General features: G+C 40.2%; 1 protein-coding gene across 5 annotated transcripts in view; it reads right to left on the bottom strand.

Moving 5' to 3' along the window:
* AKAP11 (A-kinase anchoring protein 11) overlaps positions 1–14,295 on the bottom strand; it is a 62,866-nt gene that overhangs the window by 35,565 nt on the left and 13,006 nt on the right. For all 5 annotated transcript variants that reach the window (XM_066380842.1, XM_066380840.1, XM_066380841.1 and 2 more), the window contains exon 2: positions 6,108–6,211. In XM_066380842.1, coding sequence (XP_066236939.1) covers positions 6,108–6,170 — 63 coding nt within the window. In that variant the 5' untranslated portion in view covers positions 6,171–6,211. The remainder of the gene's footprint in view (positions 1–6,107; positions 6,212–14,295) is intronic.

The raw sequence follows: 14,295 nt of genomic DNA, 5'->3' as shown, positions 1-14,295 counted from the left end.
CCCTTTTGGCCTCTCCCCCTAACTCCCTCCCCCCTTCCCTCTGGGATTTGCTGTCCTGTTATCTGTATCTCTGTGTTATGTACCATATTTTTTGCTCCATAAGACGCACTTTTTCCCCTCAAAAGTGGAGGGGGAAATGCCTGTGTGTCTTAGGGAGTTAAAAATACGGTATTTTATTATATATTTTAACACACCATTTGGTTCAGAATATTTTTTTTCTTATTTTCCTCCTTAAAACCCTAGGTGTGTCTTATGGTCAGGTGCATCTTAGGGAGCGAAAAATACAGTATATATAATTTCACTAATCCCTTCACCTTCTCTGATCCCGTCCCCTCATCCCCCTTCCCTCTGATGGCGGTCTCTGTTCCCATGACCCTGCCTCTGCCTCTATTCCGTTCCTCTGCTCACCGTATTCATTAGACTCTGCCTGGCTTATTTCACTAGCACAGTAATCTCCAGGTCCATCCCTGCCATCACACAAGGTAAGATTTCCTTCTTTTTTATGGCTGCATAGTATTCCACTGTGTATTTGTACCACAGCTGTTTTATCCACTTGTCCACTGATGGACACTTGGGCTGTTTCCAGATCTTGGCTATTGTAAACAATGCTGCAATAAACATAGGGGTGCATATCTTCTTTTGAATCAATGTTTTAGGATTCTTAGGATATATTCCTAAATATGCAATAGCTGGGTCAAAAGGCAGTTTAATTTTAGTTTGTTGAGGAATCTCCATACTGATTTTCACAGTGGCTGCACCATCTGCATTTCCACCAGCAGTGCAGGAGGGTTCCCCTTTTCTCCACACCCTCCCCAACACAGTTGTGTGTTGATTTATAACTATTTTTAAAAACCTACAAAATGAGATAAAACAAAGAGCACTTCCTTACATGAGAATGCTGGCTAATAAATATGGACAGAATGACAAAATTAGAAAATCCCATTTGTAACTCCCTATGTAATTACTGACTTAGGAACATGAATGTACCCTAATCCACTGGATTAAAAGCTACTGGGAAACAGGATACTCACAGTCTCACAGAATCACCCTACAGATTACTTATTAATTACAAAGGGATTATGTGTCCTCATACTGGACATATGGTCAAGCCTTGTATCTCCTGATCTGACAGTGAAAAGACCACATCACCTTAAGCGGTTTCTGGTAACCCTAGTCACAGGGCAAAAGAGACAAACTCCAAATATGGACATGTTCTATGGGACAACTTATGCAGACTTCCAAAGATTTGCTGTCATGAGAAAAGAGGGGGATACTACGAAGACAAAATACCCAAATACAGAGTGTGAACCTTGACTGTATCCATGACGAAAGGCAAGAGAAGAGTAACAAGGATATTTGAGACAAAAAGGGAAATCTGTGTATGGTCTGCATGTAAGACGATGTTACTGAACTACTGATTTTCTGTGTGTGTGTGGAGGGGCAACGATGCTGACGTTAAGAGACGCATGCTGACACAGTGAGAAGAAAATGTTTCATAAGGTATATGAGAGACTACTTCCTGACATGACTGCTATTGGACCCTTGAGCTACACTAGATCCTGGCCAGAGCAGAGAAAGATAGTTTCCTGTAAGTCCAGAAGAGACAATGCTTCCCATAAATCCCCTCAGACATGATGGGACTCCACTACGCCCCACACTGTGCTGATTCCTGGAGCGGGCCACTGACCTGCCTGAACAAGCATGAATGGCATCTTCCCTTACCTGGGACCAGTCCAGTACCCTCATCCAGCCTGCCATGCATTATAGAGATTATCTACTTCCTCATACCACAGCCCAAGATGAGCCTGTTTCCCTTAATAAATCTGTTAATTGCTGGACTGGAGTGGCCTACGTCCTTCTTCAGTCTTTCCCTGACCTCTGCTTACGGAGGTATGTTTTTCAGTCTCTGGCCTTTTCCCTGGGTCTGATGTATGAACAGAAGAGAAGGGCGTATATACGTGTACATGTGTGTATAAAACACACAGAATGATTATGGTAAAACGTTAACAGGGTGAATCTAAGTAAAAGGCATATGGGGAGTTCATTGTACTTTTCTTCCCCTAACTTTTCTGTGGGTTTGAAAATATTTAAAATTTTAAATGATACTGTTTTCACTGGTGATTGGAGGTTTTCAGGCTAAGATACAAACATGAACTAAAAAAAAAGAAATTAATATGTGAAATTTGAACTTGAACTATCAATATAAACTCATGACACTGAAGAAGCAATGGACATTCCTAGTACCCAGATCTTGGTTTCTGAAAACTATCTAGGGTTCTCTGGAGACGCAGCCAATTGTAGGGAATGCAGAAGGAACAACTGAGGCCCATCTGTTGTAGTAGAAATCAAGGAAGCAATCAAAGAAGTATGAGCCTGAGACAAAAGGACATAGGGACCAGCTTGCAGGGGCAACCAGGGACCAAGTCTGGACCAATGAGAGTAACCTGAAATAAAGGAGTGAATGAATAAATGACTATAAATAAATAGAAGATTGGAAGATATAGAACTTTTTAAATCCATGAGTCCAGAGCAATACAAATAAACAAATGAGTGAGAGGAAATAAACTGACTTGCCATCACTAGAGGTGACTATTCAACTAAATCATTAGTCTGAAAACTGGTAATCAAAGGGCATTTACCCCGCCGTTATAGGAGATATACCACAGTTCATCTAAGGCTGATGAGAGAGCTTTTCTTCAAGGAGAATATTGGCTAATAAATGTAAAAAAATGAGAGAGGGAAAATCACCAGTTTGCAACTTCCAGGAAATACATTCAGGAAAGGGTCATCTAGAAATGCCAAAAATATCATAGGAAAGATTGGTGGAAAAAAACAAGATATTTGCACACAGTCAAGACTTGCATAGATTATCTGCTAACTAAAACATAAAAAATGGACAGCTCTGGCAGTTACTACTTACTCAATTGACCGATTTTTGCATCACATCATAGGAAAACCTGAAATTGTCTTCACATCAATGTATTCTTTTTTTTTTTTTTTTTTTAAGTGAGAGGCAGTGAGGAGGCAAGGAGGTAGAGAGACAGACTTCCGCATGTGCTCCGTCTGAGATCCACCCACAAGCCCCCCACAGGGCAATGCTTTGCCCATCTGGGGCCACTGCTCTGTTGCTAGGCAACTTAGCTATTTCAGCACCTAAGGCGAGATCATGGAGCCATCCTCAGTGCCCGGGGCCAAATTGTTTGAACCATTTGAGTCATGACTGCAGGAAGGGAGGAGAGAGAGAGAAAAAGAGAGAAGGAGGGGTGGAGAAGCAGATGGTCACTTCTCCTGTGTGCCCTGACCGGGCTTTGAACCCAGGACTTCCACACTCTGGGCCAATGCTCACCAGCCAGAGCCCACCAATGTATTCTTGCCAAAAAATATTTAACCTGAATCTAATTAATCCTTAATACATAACTTCTAGACAAGAAGAAAAATATAAATGAGAGAAATGTTAAATAGGGCCCTGGCCGGTTGGCTCAGTGGTAGAGCGTCGGCCTGGCGTGCAGAGGTCCCAGGTTTGACTCCCGGCCAGGGCACACAGGAGAAGCGCCCATCTGCTTCTCTACCCCTTCCCCTCTCCTTCCTCTCTGTCTCTCTCTTCCCCTCCCGCAGCCGAGGCTCCACTGGAGCAAAGATGGTCCGGGCGCTGGGGATGGCTCCTTGGCCTCTGCCCCAGGCGACAGAGCGACGCCCCGGAGGGGCAGAGCATCGCCCCCTGGTGGGCGTGCTGGGTGGATCCCGGTCGGGCGCATGCGGGAACCTGTCTGACTGTCTCTCCCCGTTTCCAGCTTCAGAAAAATACAAAAAATAATAATAATAAGTTAAATAGGACTGTGAAAAAAACTAGACAACCAGAATACAGACATTGTACAAAAATTGACCTAGACTGTTCAAGAAGTTAATCTTAAATTTACGTGTGTGGGGGAGGGGCTTTTTCTGTGCGGAGTGTGAGCACTCTCACAGACATAGAGTAAACATGCTAACACCTGCTGAATTTTCTGTAAGAAGGGTGGCAAGCATCAACCCACAAAGTGACACAGTACAAAAAGTACAAGATCGCTCATTGATACAGTACAAGAAGGGCAAGGATTCTCCGCATGCTTAAGGAAAGGAACATTATGACAGGAAGCAGAGTGGCTATGGTGGGCAGACTAAGCCAATTTTACAGAAAAGGGCTAAAACAACAAAGAATTTCTGCTGAGGCTTGTATGCATTGAGCCCTTCTGCAGATCTAAGAGAGTGCTAGCTTTAAGAGATGCAAGCATTTTGAACTGGGAGAATAAAAAGGACCTCATGATCCAGTTCTAAGCTTTGGCTTCTGTTTTATTATGAAGACGACAAAATCTTGAAGTTCTATTTATTTTTCTTTTTAATTTTAAAATATTTTAAAATAAATAAAAAGAGGAGAAACTTTCATACTGAAAGAAATGTAAATAAGTCATAATCATCAAAAGCAATGTAAGGCCTAGGAGATTACTCTTAATCCAAAATGGGAGTTGGAAGGACTACAGAAGGTATTTTAGGAGTAATAAAGAAAATCTGAGTATGGCTGAGCACTAGATATATGGGAATTACATTGAATTTTCTTAGATGTGATAATGATACGATTATTATTATGTGAGAGGATGCTGTTATTCCTGGAAGAAGCAAGCTCAAATGTTCACAGGTAAAGAGACATTAAGACTTTCAACTTTCAAGTAGTTCTGCCAAAAAGTAAATACACAAACACATACACACACCAAGTAAGACAAATACTAACAACTACTGAATACTGGTATTTGATATGCAGGTTCCTGTGTTAGTGCACTATGCTTTTAACTTCTCGATATGCTTGAAATTTTTCATAATAAAACATTTTTAACGAGAGTAGTATGATTTTCATTAATACTCGGTTCTTAATAAATATTCAGAGTATCTCTATCTTTAATGCAAAGTAAAAGTGAATCTAGAAAATTCAAGTACCTCTTCCAATTTCCACATTAGCCAAGAGGGAAGTTTTCGTCACTCAGCCACACCGAGGGAAGTATCAAAAGTGCTATAAGTCTACGCATAACACACATACATATCAACAGTATATAATATTTGGGTTCACATACTTTCATCTAAAAGAGTTTCCAAGTATTCAAGTGACTTCAAACCAAATCTTTATTGTGTATTTAATATGGATAATGTGCTGAATAATAAAAGACACTAAAATAGCACAAAGCTTCAGCTATGGCCTAAGTCCTTATCCCAGGAATACACTGGCAAATTTGAGCCAAAAGGTATGCAGTATTATGCTTGAGGAACAAAGTCACTAGCTCATTACTCTATTTTGTATGTATATTTCTTAATTCTAATTATTAACATAAAGCAATCAGTATAATTTAATTATTAATTTAAATATATAGGTCTTGGTGCTAATATGAAAAAAGTATAATACACTACCATTTATAGAAAGCAGAAATTTGTTCACTACTGATTATCTAACACCTAGCATAGGACCTGACCTATAGTAAACACTCAAACTTATATTTGCTGAATGAATGAAGAAAAAGCACCAATGAGAGAGGAAAGTGGCTGCAGCATCATCATGTCCATAAAAGCACATAAAAGCAGGAGGTGGAAGTCCTCCAATACATCTGGACAGCAACACCTCTGGCAAAGTGGACATAATAAGTGCGCCCCCTGGTGGTACACTCTCCTAGAAATGAGAAATTAGCAAAGCTGGTAGTAGAGCTACAGGGCACATTAACTACCAAAATGCCACGTGCTTTTAGTTCTTCTAGTGTGAGGGAGAAAGGGAGGAATGGAGGGAGGGATGGAGGAGGGATGATAACACTTGGGGTGTAGCTAAAGGAATACAAGAAAATTCACACCTGATACATTGCTAAAAAGAAGAGAGAAAACTATCTGCAGAGAAGAAATGGGGAGGCACTGTGATCTTGAGGAAATAAAGTTCATTGCTTCATGATTTCCTATCATTACTGTCATGTAGTAGTTTAATGTTACTAATTTCAGTAATGAGATTAACTTAAAAACAAGAATATCATAGCTGCTTAACAAAATTATCAACATCTTTTACTAAAATTATCACTAAAATTAATCTAATATAGAGAACTTACTTTTCTGACAGATGCTCTAGTAGTCTTCATGTGACTGTTTCTGAAAGTCTGGAAGGTTGCCATAACTATATTGCTGTTGTATAAAGAATTAATCCATAAAACACCTAAAGAATACATAATAAAAGAAAACAAACAATTTATTAACTTTAGTGACTCAGATAAGCATTCTTTCCTAAAATAACTTCTAAACTACAGGCATTTAAAAAATAAATAAAAACATAAACAAAAATCCTGAGCCATTAAAATTTACTTAGCAAGCCAATATGAATAGTTGGAAAATACGTTCAAATTGGTACCTTACTTAGTAAGATACTGAATTATACTATTATAAGGGAGTTAACATCACTCACTAGCCTTTTTATTGCAAGAAAGTATCTGAAAGCCTCAACAAGAAATATTTGAAAACCCTTTTAAAATGTAAGAGAATATGACAAGATTCCCAGCCTTCTTGTCTCCCAAAAGTCACTCTATCCTTACAGTAACTGTGAATGCTCTACATATTCTAATTTCTTGAGCTAAAAGGTTTGATAATATACAAATAAAAATGTGTAATCTATACATATAAAATTAAAATAAGATGAACAAAAAACAAATTCCTTATATTGTAATCTTAGCAGCATACCAACGACTAGAATTCAAAAAACATCCAAATTAAATGATGAATAGTACTTAAAACACATACATTCACTCACACACTCTCCCTGGGAGAAACTAAAACTTAGTCTAAACCCTTTGTCAATGCTTTAATAAAATACCTTTGAGAGTTTAACTCTCTCACCACTCAGTAATCTATTCATGCATTCAAAATCTACTTGCATTAGATGTTAAGGATACAGGGGAGAACAAGGCAACAATATGTTTTATTAAAATAAAAGGTAGAAATGGGAACGGAATTCTAAATCACTAAAATATTGAACCAATAGAAATTTAAGAATTGGGCCCTGGCCAGTTGGCTCAGTGGTAGAGCATCGGCCTGGCGTGCAGAAGTCCTGGGTTCAATTCCCGGCCAGGGCACACAGGAGAGGCGCCCATCTGCTTCTCCACCCCTCCCCCTCTCCTTCCTCTCTGTCTCTCTCTTCCCCTCCCGCAGCCGAGGCTCCATTGGAGCAAAGATGGCCCGGGCGCTGGGGATGGCTCCTTGGCCTCTGCCCCAGGCGCTGGAGTGGCTCTGGTCGCAACAAAGCGACGCCCCAGAGGGGCAGAGCATCGCCCCCTGGTGGGCAGAGCGTTGCCCCTGGTGGGCGTGCCGGGTGGATCCCAGTCGGGCGCATGCGGGAGTCTGTCTGACTATCTCTCCCCATTTCCAGCTTCAGAAAAATACAAAAACAAGAAAAAAAAAAAAAAAAAGAAACTAAACTTAATCCCACATCTACACTTCACTTCACTCATTAAAGAAAAACACATTTACTGAACCCTACTTAACTTAAAACATAAGAAAAACATTATTTCACAAAGAAAAAAATCTATCAGAGAATATGCAATGGTGTATAAAAGTGAATCCAACATGAGATTAAATGATTTGTACTTCTGGTAAAGCAAAGAAAAAAATTCATTTTTTAAAATTCATTTTTAGAGAGAGAGGGGAAGAGAATGAAAGAGGGGGGAAGAGCAGGAAGCATCAACTCCCATATGTGTCCTGACCAGGCAAACCCAGGGTTTCAAACCGGCGACCTCAGCATTCGAGGTCGAGGCCTTTTATCCACTGCACCACCACAGGTCAGACAAAACTCACTTTTGGAAATGATGTGGAGAAAGATGGGGGAGAAAGAGGCAGGGTGCCTTCACCGTCTTATATAATTAGGAAGGATGCAGTTTTAGACAGATTTCACCAAAGGAGCAAATAGACAGTACAAGTATTTTTCCCTAGGATACTTTTGTATTGTAATAATCAACTTTTCACGTAATGCTTTAGTGCTTTGTGACCTATTCTGGGTGAGTAAACCAGAGTCCTATACAGGAAAAAACTCTGTGTGTTTCTCTACAGTCAAAGAAATGACAGTGAACTTAGATCTTTTTTTTTTTTTTTTTTTGAGAAAGCAGGTCAGAGACGACAAAGTACGGATGGACAAGGCAAACAAATCCAAAGTAAGCTGCCAGAAAGAGACACGGAATGTAAAAACACTATGAAATTCCTTAGAAGCAGCAAAAAAGCAGGATACTGCTAAAAACACTGGAACACCAAGAAATTTTAAAGAAATATAACAGAATGCAAAAGAAAATAAAAGTGCGCAATTAAAAAAACAGCTATAAAGGGTACAGAAAACAGGTAAAGGTCACTGAATAAATTGCACCTATCCTTAGAACCTGAGATTTCACGTCTTATATATACTTAAACAAAATCACGAAGAGATATACAAAAGAACAGTCATTAAAACAAAATAAAACACTAAAAACAATCTAGAAGTTCATCAATTCAAATACAGTAAATTATAATATATTCCTATGACTATTACTCAGCTGTTGGAGTTAATACGTACTAATATGACAGCATGTCCACAAAATACTAATGGAGAAAGCAAGTTACAAACAGTGAAAACAGTTTAATTTAAAAAAATTACAGACACAACTCTGACACATCTGTGTGTGTTTGAACACATTCAGGAAATACGACAGATACAGATAAACTCATGATAGTGGTCACTCATGACAACTAAGTGCTTTTTAAATGTTATAAAATGTCATATAATATGGGAAAAACACAGATAAGTAAAATAAAACAGGTTCTAGCATGTTCACATTATCCTCATTTTGTGTAAAATCTGTATTACTACATGTGTATATTTATTTATATGTGCAATATAAAAGAAAACATTTTCGATGGGCATAATCATTGATTTCATAAGCATGGATGTAATTATGTGTTTTATTTTTCTGGTTGTGCACATATTCTTTTATAATAAGAAAAAAATATTTCCCAAGTCTTTCCTCCTCTCCTCCAGCCTAAGAAATGTTCATCTATGCAACAGCATCATCTATTTCCTGACCTCTTTTTTGTCATGAGTTTTTATACCAACCCAAGGAATCCTGAAAAGCCTTCTTAGTGTTCCATCAACAATACTGTGCTATCTTGACTCTCTTCCTACAGCGCTGGTCCTCAAACTTCAGTACCATAAGGACCAGTTTACTTCTAACATCTTCCCCCATCCCTTAAGATCCAGATTCAGGAGGTCTACATGAAAAACAGAAATCTTTATTTTTAACAAGTATCCTGTTACATATTTCTGATTGAGAAACATCTCTCTCTCTAGCCATTCCATTAGTCACCTTCCCTAATTTCTTTCACAATTTCTTATTCTAATACTAATATTTCTTACTTCCAACATTGTCCGCCTTGGTATTCATCCTTAGTTTTCCAAGAATATTTTATTTCTACCATTGCATTTTACTATGTAAATAACTCCATAACCTGTACATCTTCAGTTCACTGTGTGCACCTTACTTTCAGTTCCTTATATTCAATTGTCCTTTAGGTACTTTTTCTTTTTTTTTTTTTTTTTACAGAGACAGAGTGAGAGTCAGAGAGAGGGATAGATAGGGACAGATAGACAGGAACCGAGAGAGATGAGAAGCATCAATCATCAGTTTTTCATTGCGACACCTTAGTTGTTCATTGATTGCTTTCTCATATGTGCCTTGACCGCGGGCCTTCAGCAGACCGAGTAACCCCTTGCTCAAGCCAGCGACCTTGGGTCCTAGCTGGTGAGCCTTGCTCAAACCAGGTGAGCCCACGCTTAAGCTGGCGACGTCAGGGTCTCGAACCTGGGTCCTCCGCATCTCAGTCCGACGCTCTATCCAATGCACCACCGCCTGGTCAGGCATCAGTTAAGTACTTTTGACTAAATATCCCAATAACTCCAAAATTATTATGTTCAAAAACTAAATGAAACTTTCTGTTTAAATAATCTCCTCATATTCTCTATATCTGGAAACGTCAGTAATCCAATTGAGCCAGTAAGGCAAGCTAGAAACTGACCTTTCCCTCAAACCCTACAGACCACCACATCTGGTAAATCACTAAATCCTGACCCATCATCCTCCTAAACATCCATCAAATCTACCATTTCTCGCATCAGCTGAACTGCTACTATCTCTTCACGCATCAGTTCAAGGGGCTCCCTCCTTGACAAAGGCTTGGCTCATCTCCTTGCCAAACAGTGACCACCTCCTTTATGCTCCCAAAGTGGTTTGTTCTTTATTCTTCTGGTGCCATTGTTTGCATGTGTCCCTCCTATTGGGAGTTCCTTGAGAACAAGAGTTTTATTGTATTTGCATTTTAACACAATAAGCATTCAAACATCTGCTCAATTAATAAATAAAAAGTAATGCTTTTTAAAGTGCAGAGTATGCCTTTAAATGTTTAATGGGTAAATTTAATGAATTATTTGAGAAAATATAATTAAGACTTTTCAATAATTACTAATTTTATAATATTTGGGAAATATTTATAATAACAGCTCCAAATACATATTTTGACAAATCCCAAATAGCCAAGTGTTAAAATCATTATGTTGAATATAACTATTACAAAACAAGACAAAATATATAGAATATTGACTTTCAAATATTAAACAACAGGCAAAGCAGGGCTATGATCCAGCTTCTTCCAAATCACGACATGGAGAGGAAAACCAAGCAGTCTGGCAGTCTTACCTAGCCGCAGAGACAGACATCGGAGTTTGCAAAGGCCAAGGCACCTAGGATTTGTTGGGCAAAACATTGGAGAGAAGAGCTCAGAAACAGTGATCTTTAGAAAAGTGCAGATGAGTCCTGGCCCGTTGGCTTAGTGCAGGGGTCCCCAAACTTTTTACACAGGGGGCCAGTTCACTGTCCCTCAGACCGTTGGAGGGCCGAACTCTAAAAAAAACTATGAACAAATCCCTATGCACACTGCACATATCTTATTTTAAAGTAAAAAAACAAAACGGGAACAAATACAATATTTAAAATAAAGAACAAGTAAATTTAAATCAACAAACTGACCAGTATTTCAATAGGAACTATGCTCCTCTCACTGACCACCAATGAAAGAGGTGCCCCTTCCGGAAGTGCGGTGGGGGCCGGATAAATGGCCTCAGGGGGCCGCATGCGGCCCGCGGGCCATAGTTTGGGGACCCCTGGCTTAGTGGATAGAATGCTGGCCTAGCATGCAGACATCCAGGGTTTGATTCCCAGTCAGGGCACACATAAGAAGCGACCATCTGCTTCTCTTCACCTCCTTCTCCCCCTACTCTCTTTCCTCCCCTTCTCGTAGGCAGTGGCTTACTGGTCTAAGTGTAGGCCCAAGACAGGGGTTGCCTGATGGATCCTGGTCGGGGCACATGCGGGAGTCTGTCTAGCTCCCCTCCTCTCATTTAAAAAAAAAAATGTGCAGTTGAGTTCCCCTAGAGTTCTTGGCTGAATATTGATCTGTGCCAAGTATCTGAGGTTGGGGAAATAACTACCAAACAGCTGTAGGCCAAATAATACCTACAGGCAGACAGAGCATGGAATAGTTTGCACTCCCACCAACCACAGTGGAAAAACTTGCATTGTACCAGGTAATGGAAGACTCCTCAGAAAGAAATTGGGTTCCTTGGGGGGCTAAGTCAGTAGTACACTAAATGCTCTTTGGGACTTACGCTAACAAAGCTTAACGGGAAGGTTCAAAACAATCCAACAGATTCCAAATAACCTAACTGTGCACCCGAACTAAATCCAACACTCTTAGGAATACAAGAAAATCAAGCAAGCAACAGCTTGAAACTCACAGGCTGGCATGCAATAAAAAATGCCCAAGTAGCCCTGGCCGGTTGGCTCAGCGGTAGAGCGTCGGCCTAGTGTGCGGAGGACCCAGGGTTCGATTCCCGGCCAGGGCACACAGGAGAAGCGCCCATTTGCTTCTCCACCCCTCCGCCGCGCTTTCCTCACTGTCTCTCTCTTCCCCTCCCGCAGCCAAGGCTCCATTGGAGCAAAGATGGCCCGGGCGCTGGGGATGGCTCTGTGGCCTCTGCCCCAGGCTCTAGAGTGGCTCTGGTCGCAACATGGCGACGCCCAGGATGGGCAGAGCATCGCCCCCTGGTGGGCAGAGCGTCGCCCCTGGTGGGCGTGCCGGGTGGATCCCGGTCGGGCGCATGCGGGAGTCTGTCTGACTGTCTCTCCCCGTTTCCAGCTTCAGAAAAATGGAAAAAAAAAAAAAAAAAGCCCAAGTATACTGAGGAGGAGGAAAACCTGAAAAAAAAGTCAATACAGTAAATGTACACCTAGGAATGACAAAGATAATGGGATGAAGAGAAAAGATGTTAGAACTATTCTATAAATATATACTGCTCACAAAAATTAGGGGATATTTCAGAATGAGTATGAAGCTATAAAATATCCCCTAACTTTTGTGAGCAGTGTATGTTTCATACATTCAAGAAGAGGAAAATACGATCATAAGGAAAGATAGACAAGATATGAGACTCCAATTAAAATAAAATGATGAAAATAAAATACACTAAATAAAAATATACTGGATGCAATTAATATCAGACTAGAACTGCAAGAGAAAAACCCAAAGACACAGCAATAGAAACCAGACAAAAGAAGTAACTTAAATACAAATAACAAAATAACAAAAGCATCATCAGTCAGTCTCTCCTAAAAATACTGGAATCCCAGGCCCTGGCCGGTTGGCTCAGTGGTAGAGCATCGGCCTGGCATGCAGGAGTCCCAGGTTCGATTCCCGGCCAGGGCACACAGCAGAAGCGCCCATCTGCTTCTCCACCCCTCCCCTTCTCCTTCCTCTCTGTCTCTCTCTTCCCCTCCTGCAGCCAAGGCTCCATTGGAGCAAGGTTGGCCCGGGCGCTGAGGAAGGCTCTGTGGTCTCTGCCTCAGGCACTAGAATGGCTCTGGTTGCAACAGAGCGACGCCCCAGATGGGCAGAGCATCGCCCCCTGGTGGGCATGCTGGGTGGATCCCGGTCGGGCGCGTGCGGGAGTCTGACTGCCTCCCCGTTTCCAACTTCAGAAAAAAATTCAAAAAAAAAAATACTGAAATTCCAAAGTGGGGTGTGGATGGGTGACATATAATGATAATATAACACAGAATTTCCAAAATTTGATGAAAACTATCAACTGAATGATCCAAGGAATATCAATAACCCTAAGAAGAATAAACATAAAACCACACCAATGCACATCATAATTAAATTGCTAAAAACTACTGATAAAGAGAAAAATCCTAAAATCCACCAGGGAAAAAAAGTACACATTACATAAAGAGGAACAAGAAAGAGCAGGAGACTTCTTGTTAGAAACTATGCAAGCTATAAAAATCAGACAATAGAGCAGTGGTTCTCAAAGTGTGTGCCCTATGGTATTCCAGAGAAATATGTGCCTGTTGGGGACCAAAAAACCAACAAGGTTTTGGAGTTTAGATTTTTGGGGGACAGAGGTGTGGGGAATTGGCTGTAAGCTGACAGTCTGCCCAACCCCCACCTCACTTGCCTGATTAGGTTGCAAAAGGCTATTAAGCTGTGGTGCTGGATTGTTTACACTACCCCCATGTTCCCTGGAAAGACTGGAGGCAAGTTTCTTCTATCCTTTGTTTGGTGTAAAGTTAAGATATGTATGGTGGGGGTTTTGGATTGATGATTAAACATAAAGAATTGTCTCTTAAAGCCCTTTGGATTTCTATAAAAGAAGAATATGTGGCAATATCTAAAAAAGCTTTGAACATTTTACTACAATTTTCAACATCCTATTTATGTGAATGAGGATTTTCTACCATCAACACAATTAAGAGTAAAAAGAGAGGAATTCTTCAATGTATTGATGAGGAAATGAGAGTTTGCCTTTCAAATATATGCCCAAACATTGAAGAAATCACTAGGACACATCAGGCTCATGTTTCTCATGAACACAAGAATGAAAAAACACATTTGCGCCAGGACCTGCCAAATTTACTAAATCTAACTAAGAATGTATCTATATATAAAAAGATAACTTTTTTGTTTATTTACTTTTTAACCCCTCTTTTTTACACATTCTAAAAAGCATAACTCAAAAAATGTAACATAAAAATGTTTTTTTTGTTGTTTTTTATTTATTTATTTATTTATTCATTTTTTTAGAGAGGAGAGGGAGAGACAGAGGAGAGACAGAGAGAGAGAAGGGGGGGAGGAGCTGGAAGCATCAACTTCCATATGTGCCTTGACCAGGCAAGCCCA

The sequence above is a fragment of the Saccopteryx leptura genome, chromosome 4 (assembly GCF_036850995.1).
Source record: "Saccopteryx leptura isolate mSacLep1 chromosome 4, mSacLep1_pri_phased_curated, whole genome shotgun sequence".
Lineage (NCBI taxonomy): Eukaryota > Metazoa > Chordata > Mammalia > Chiroptera > Emballonuridae > Saccopteryx > Saccopteryx leptura.
Note: the sequence above shows the minus strand (reverse complement) of the source record. Positions and strands in the feature narration are given on the sequence as shown.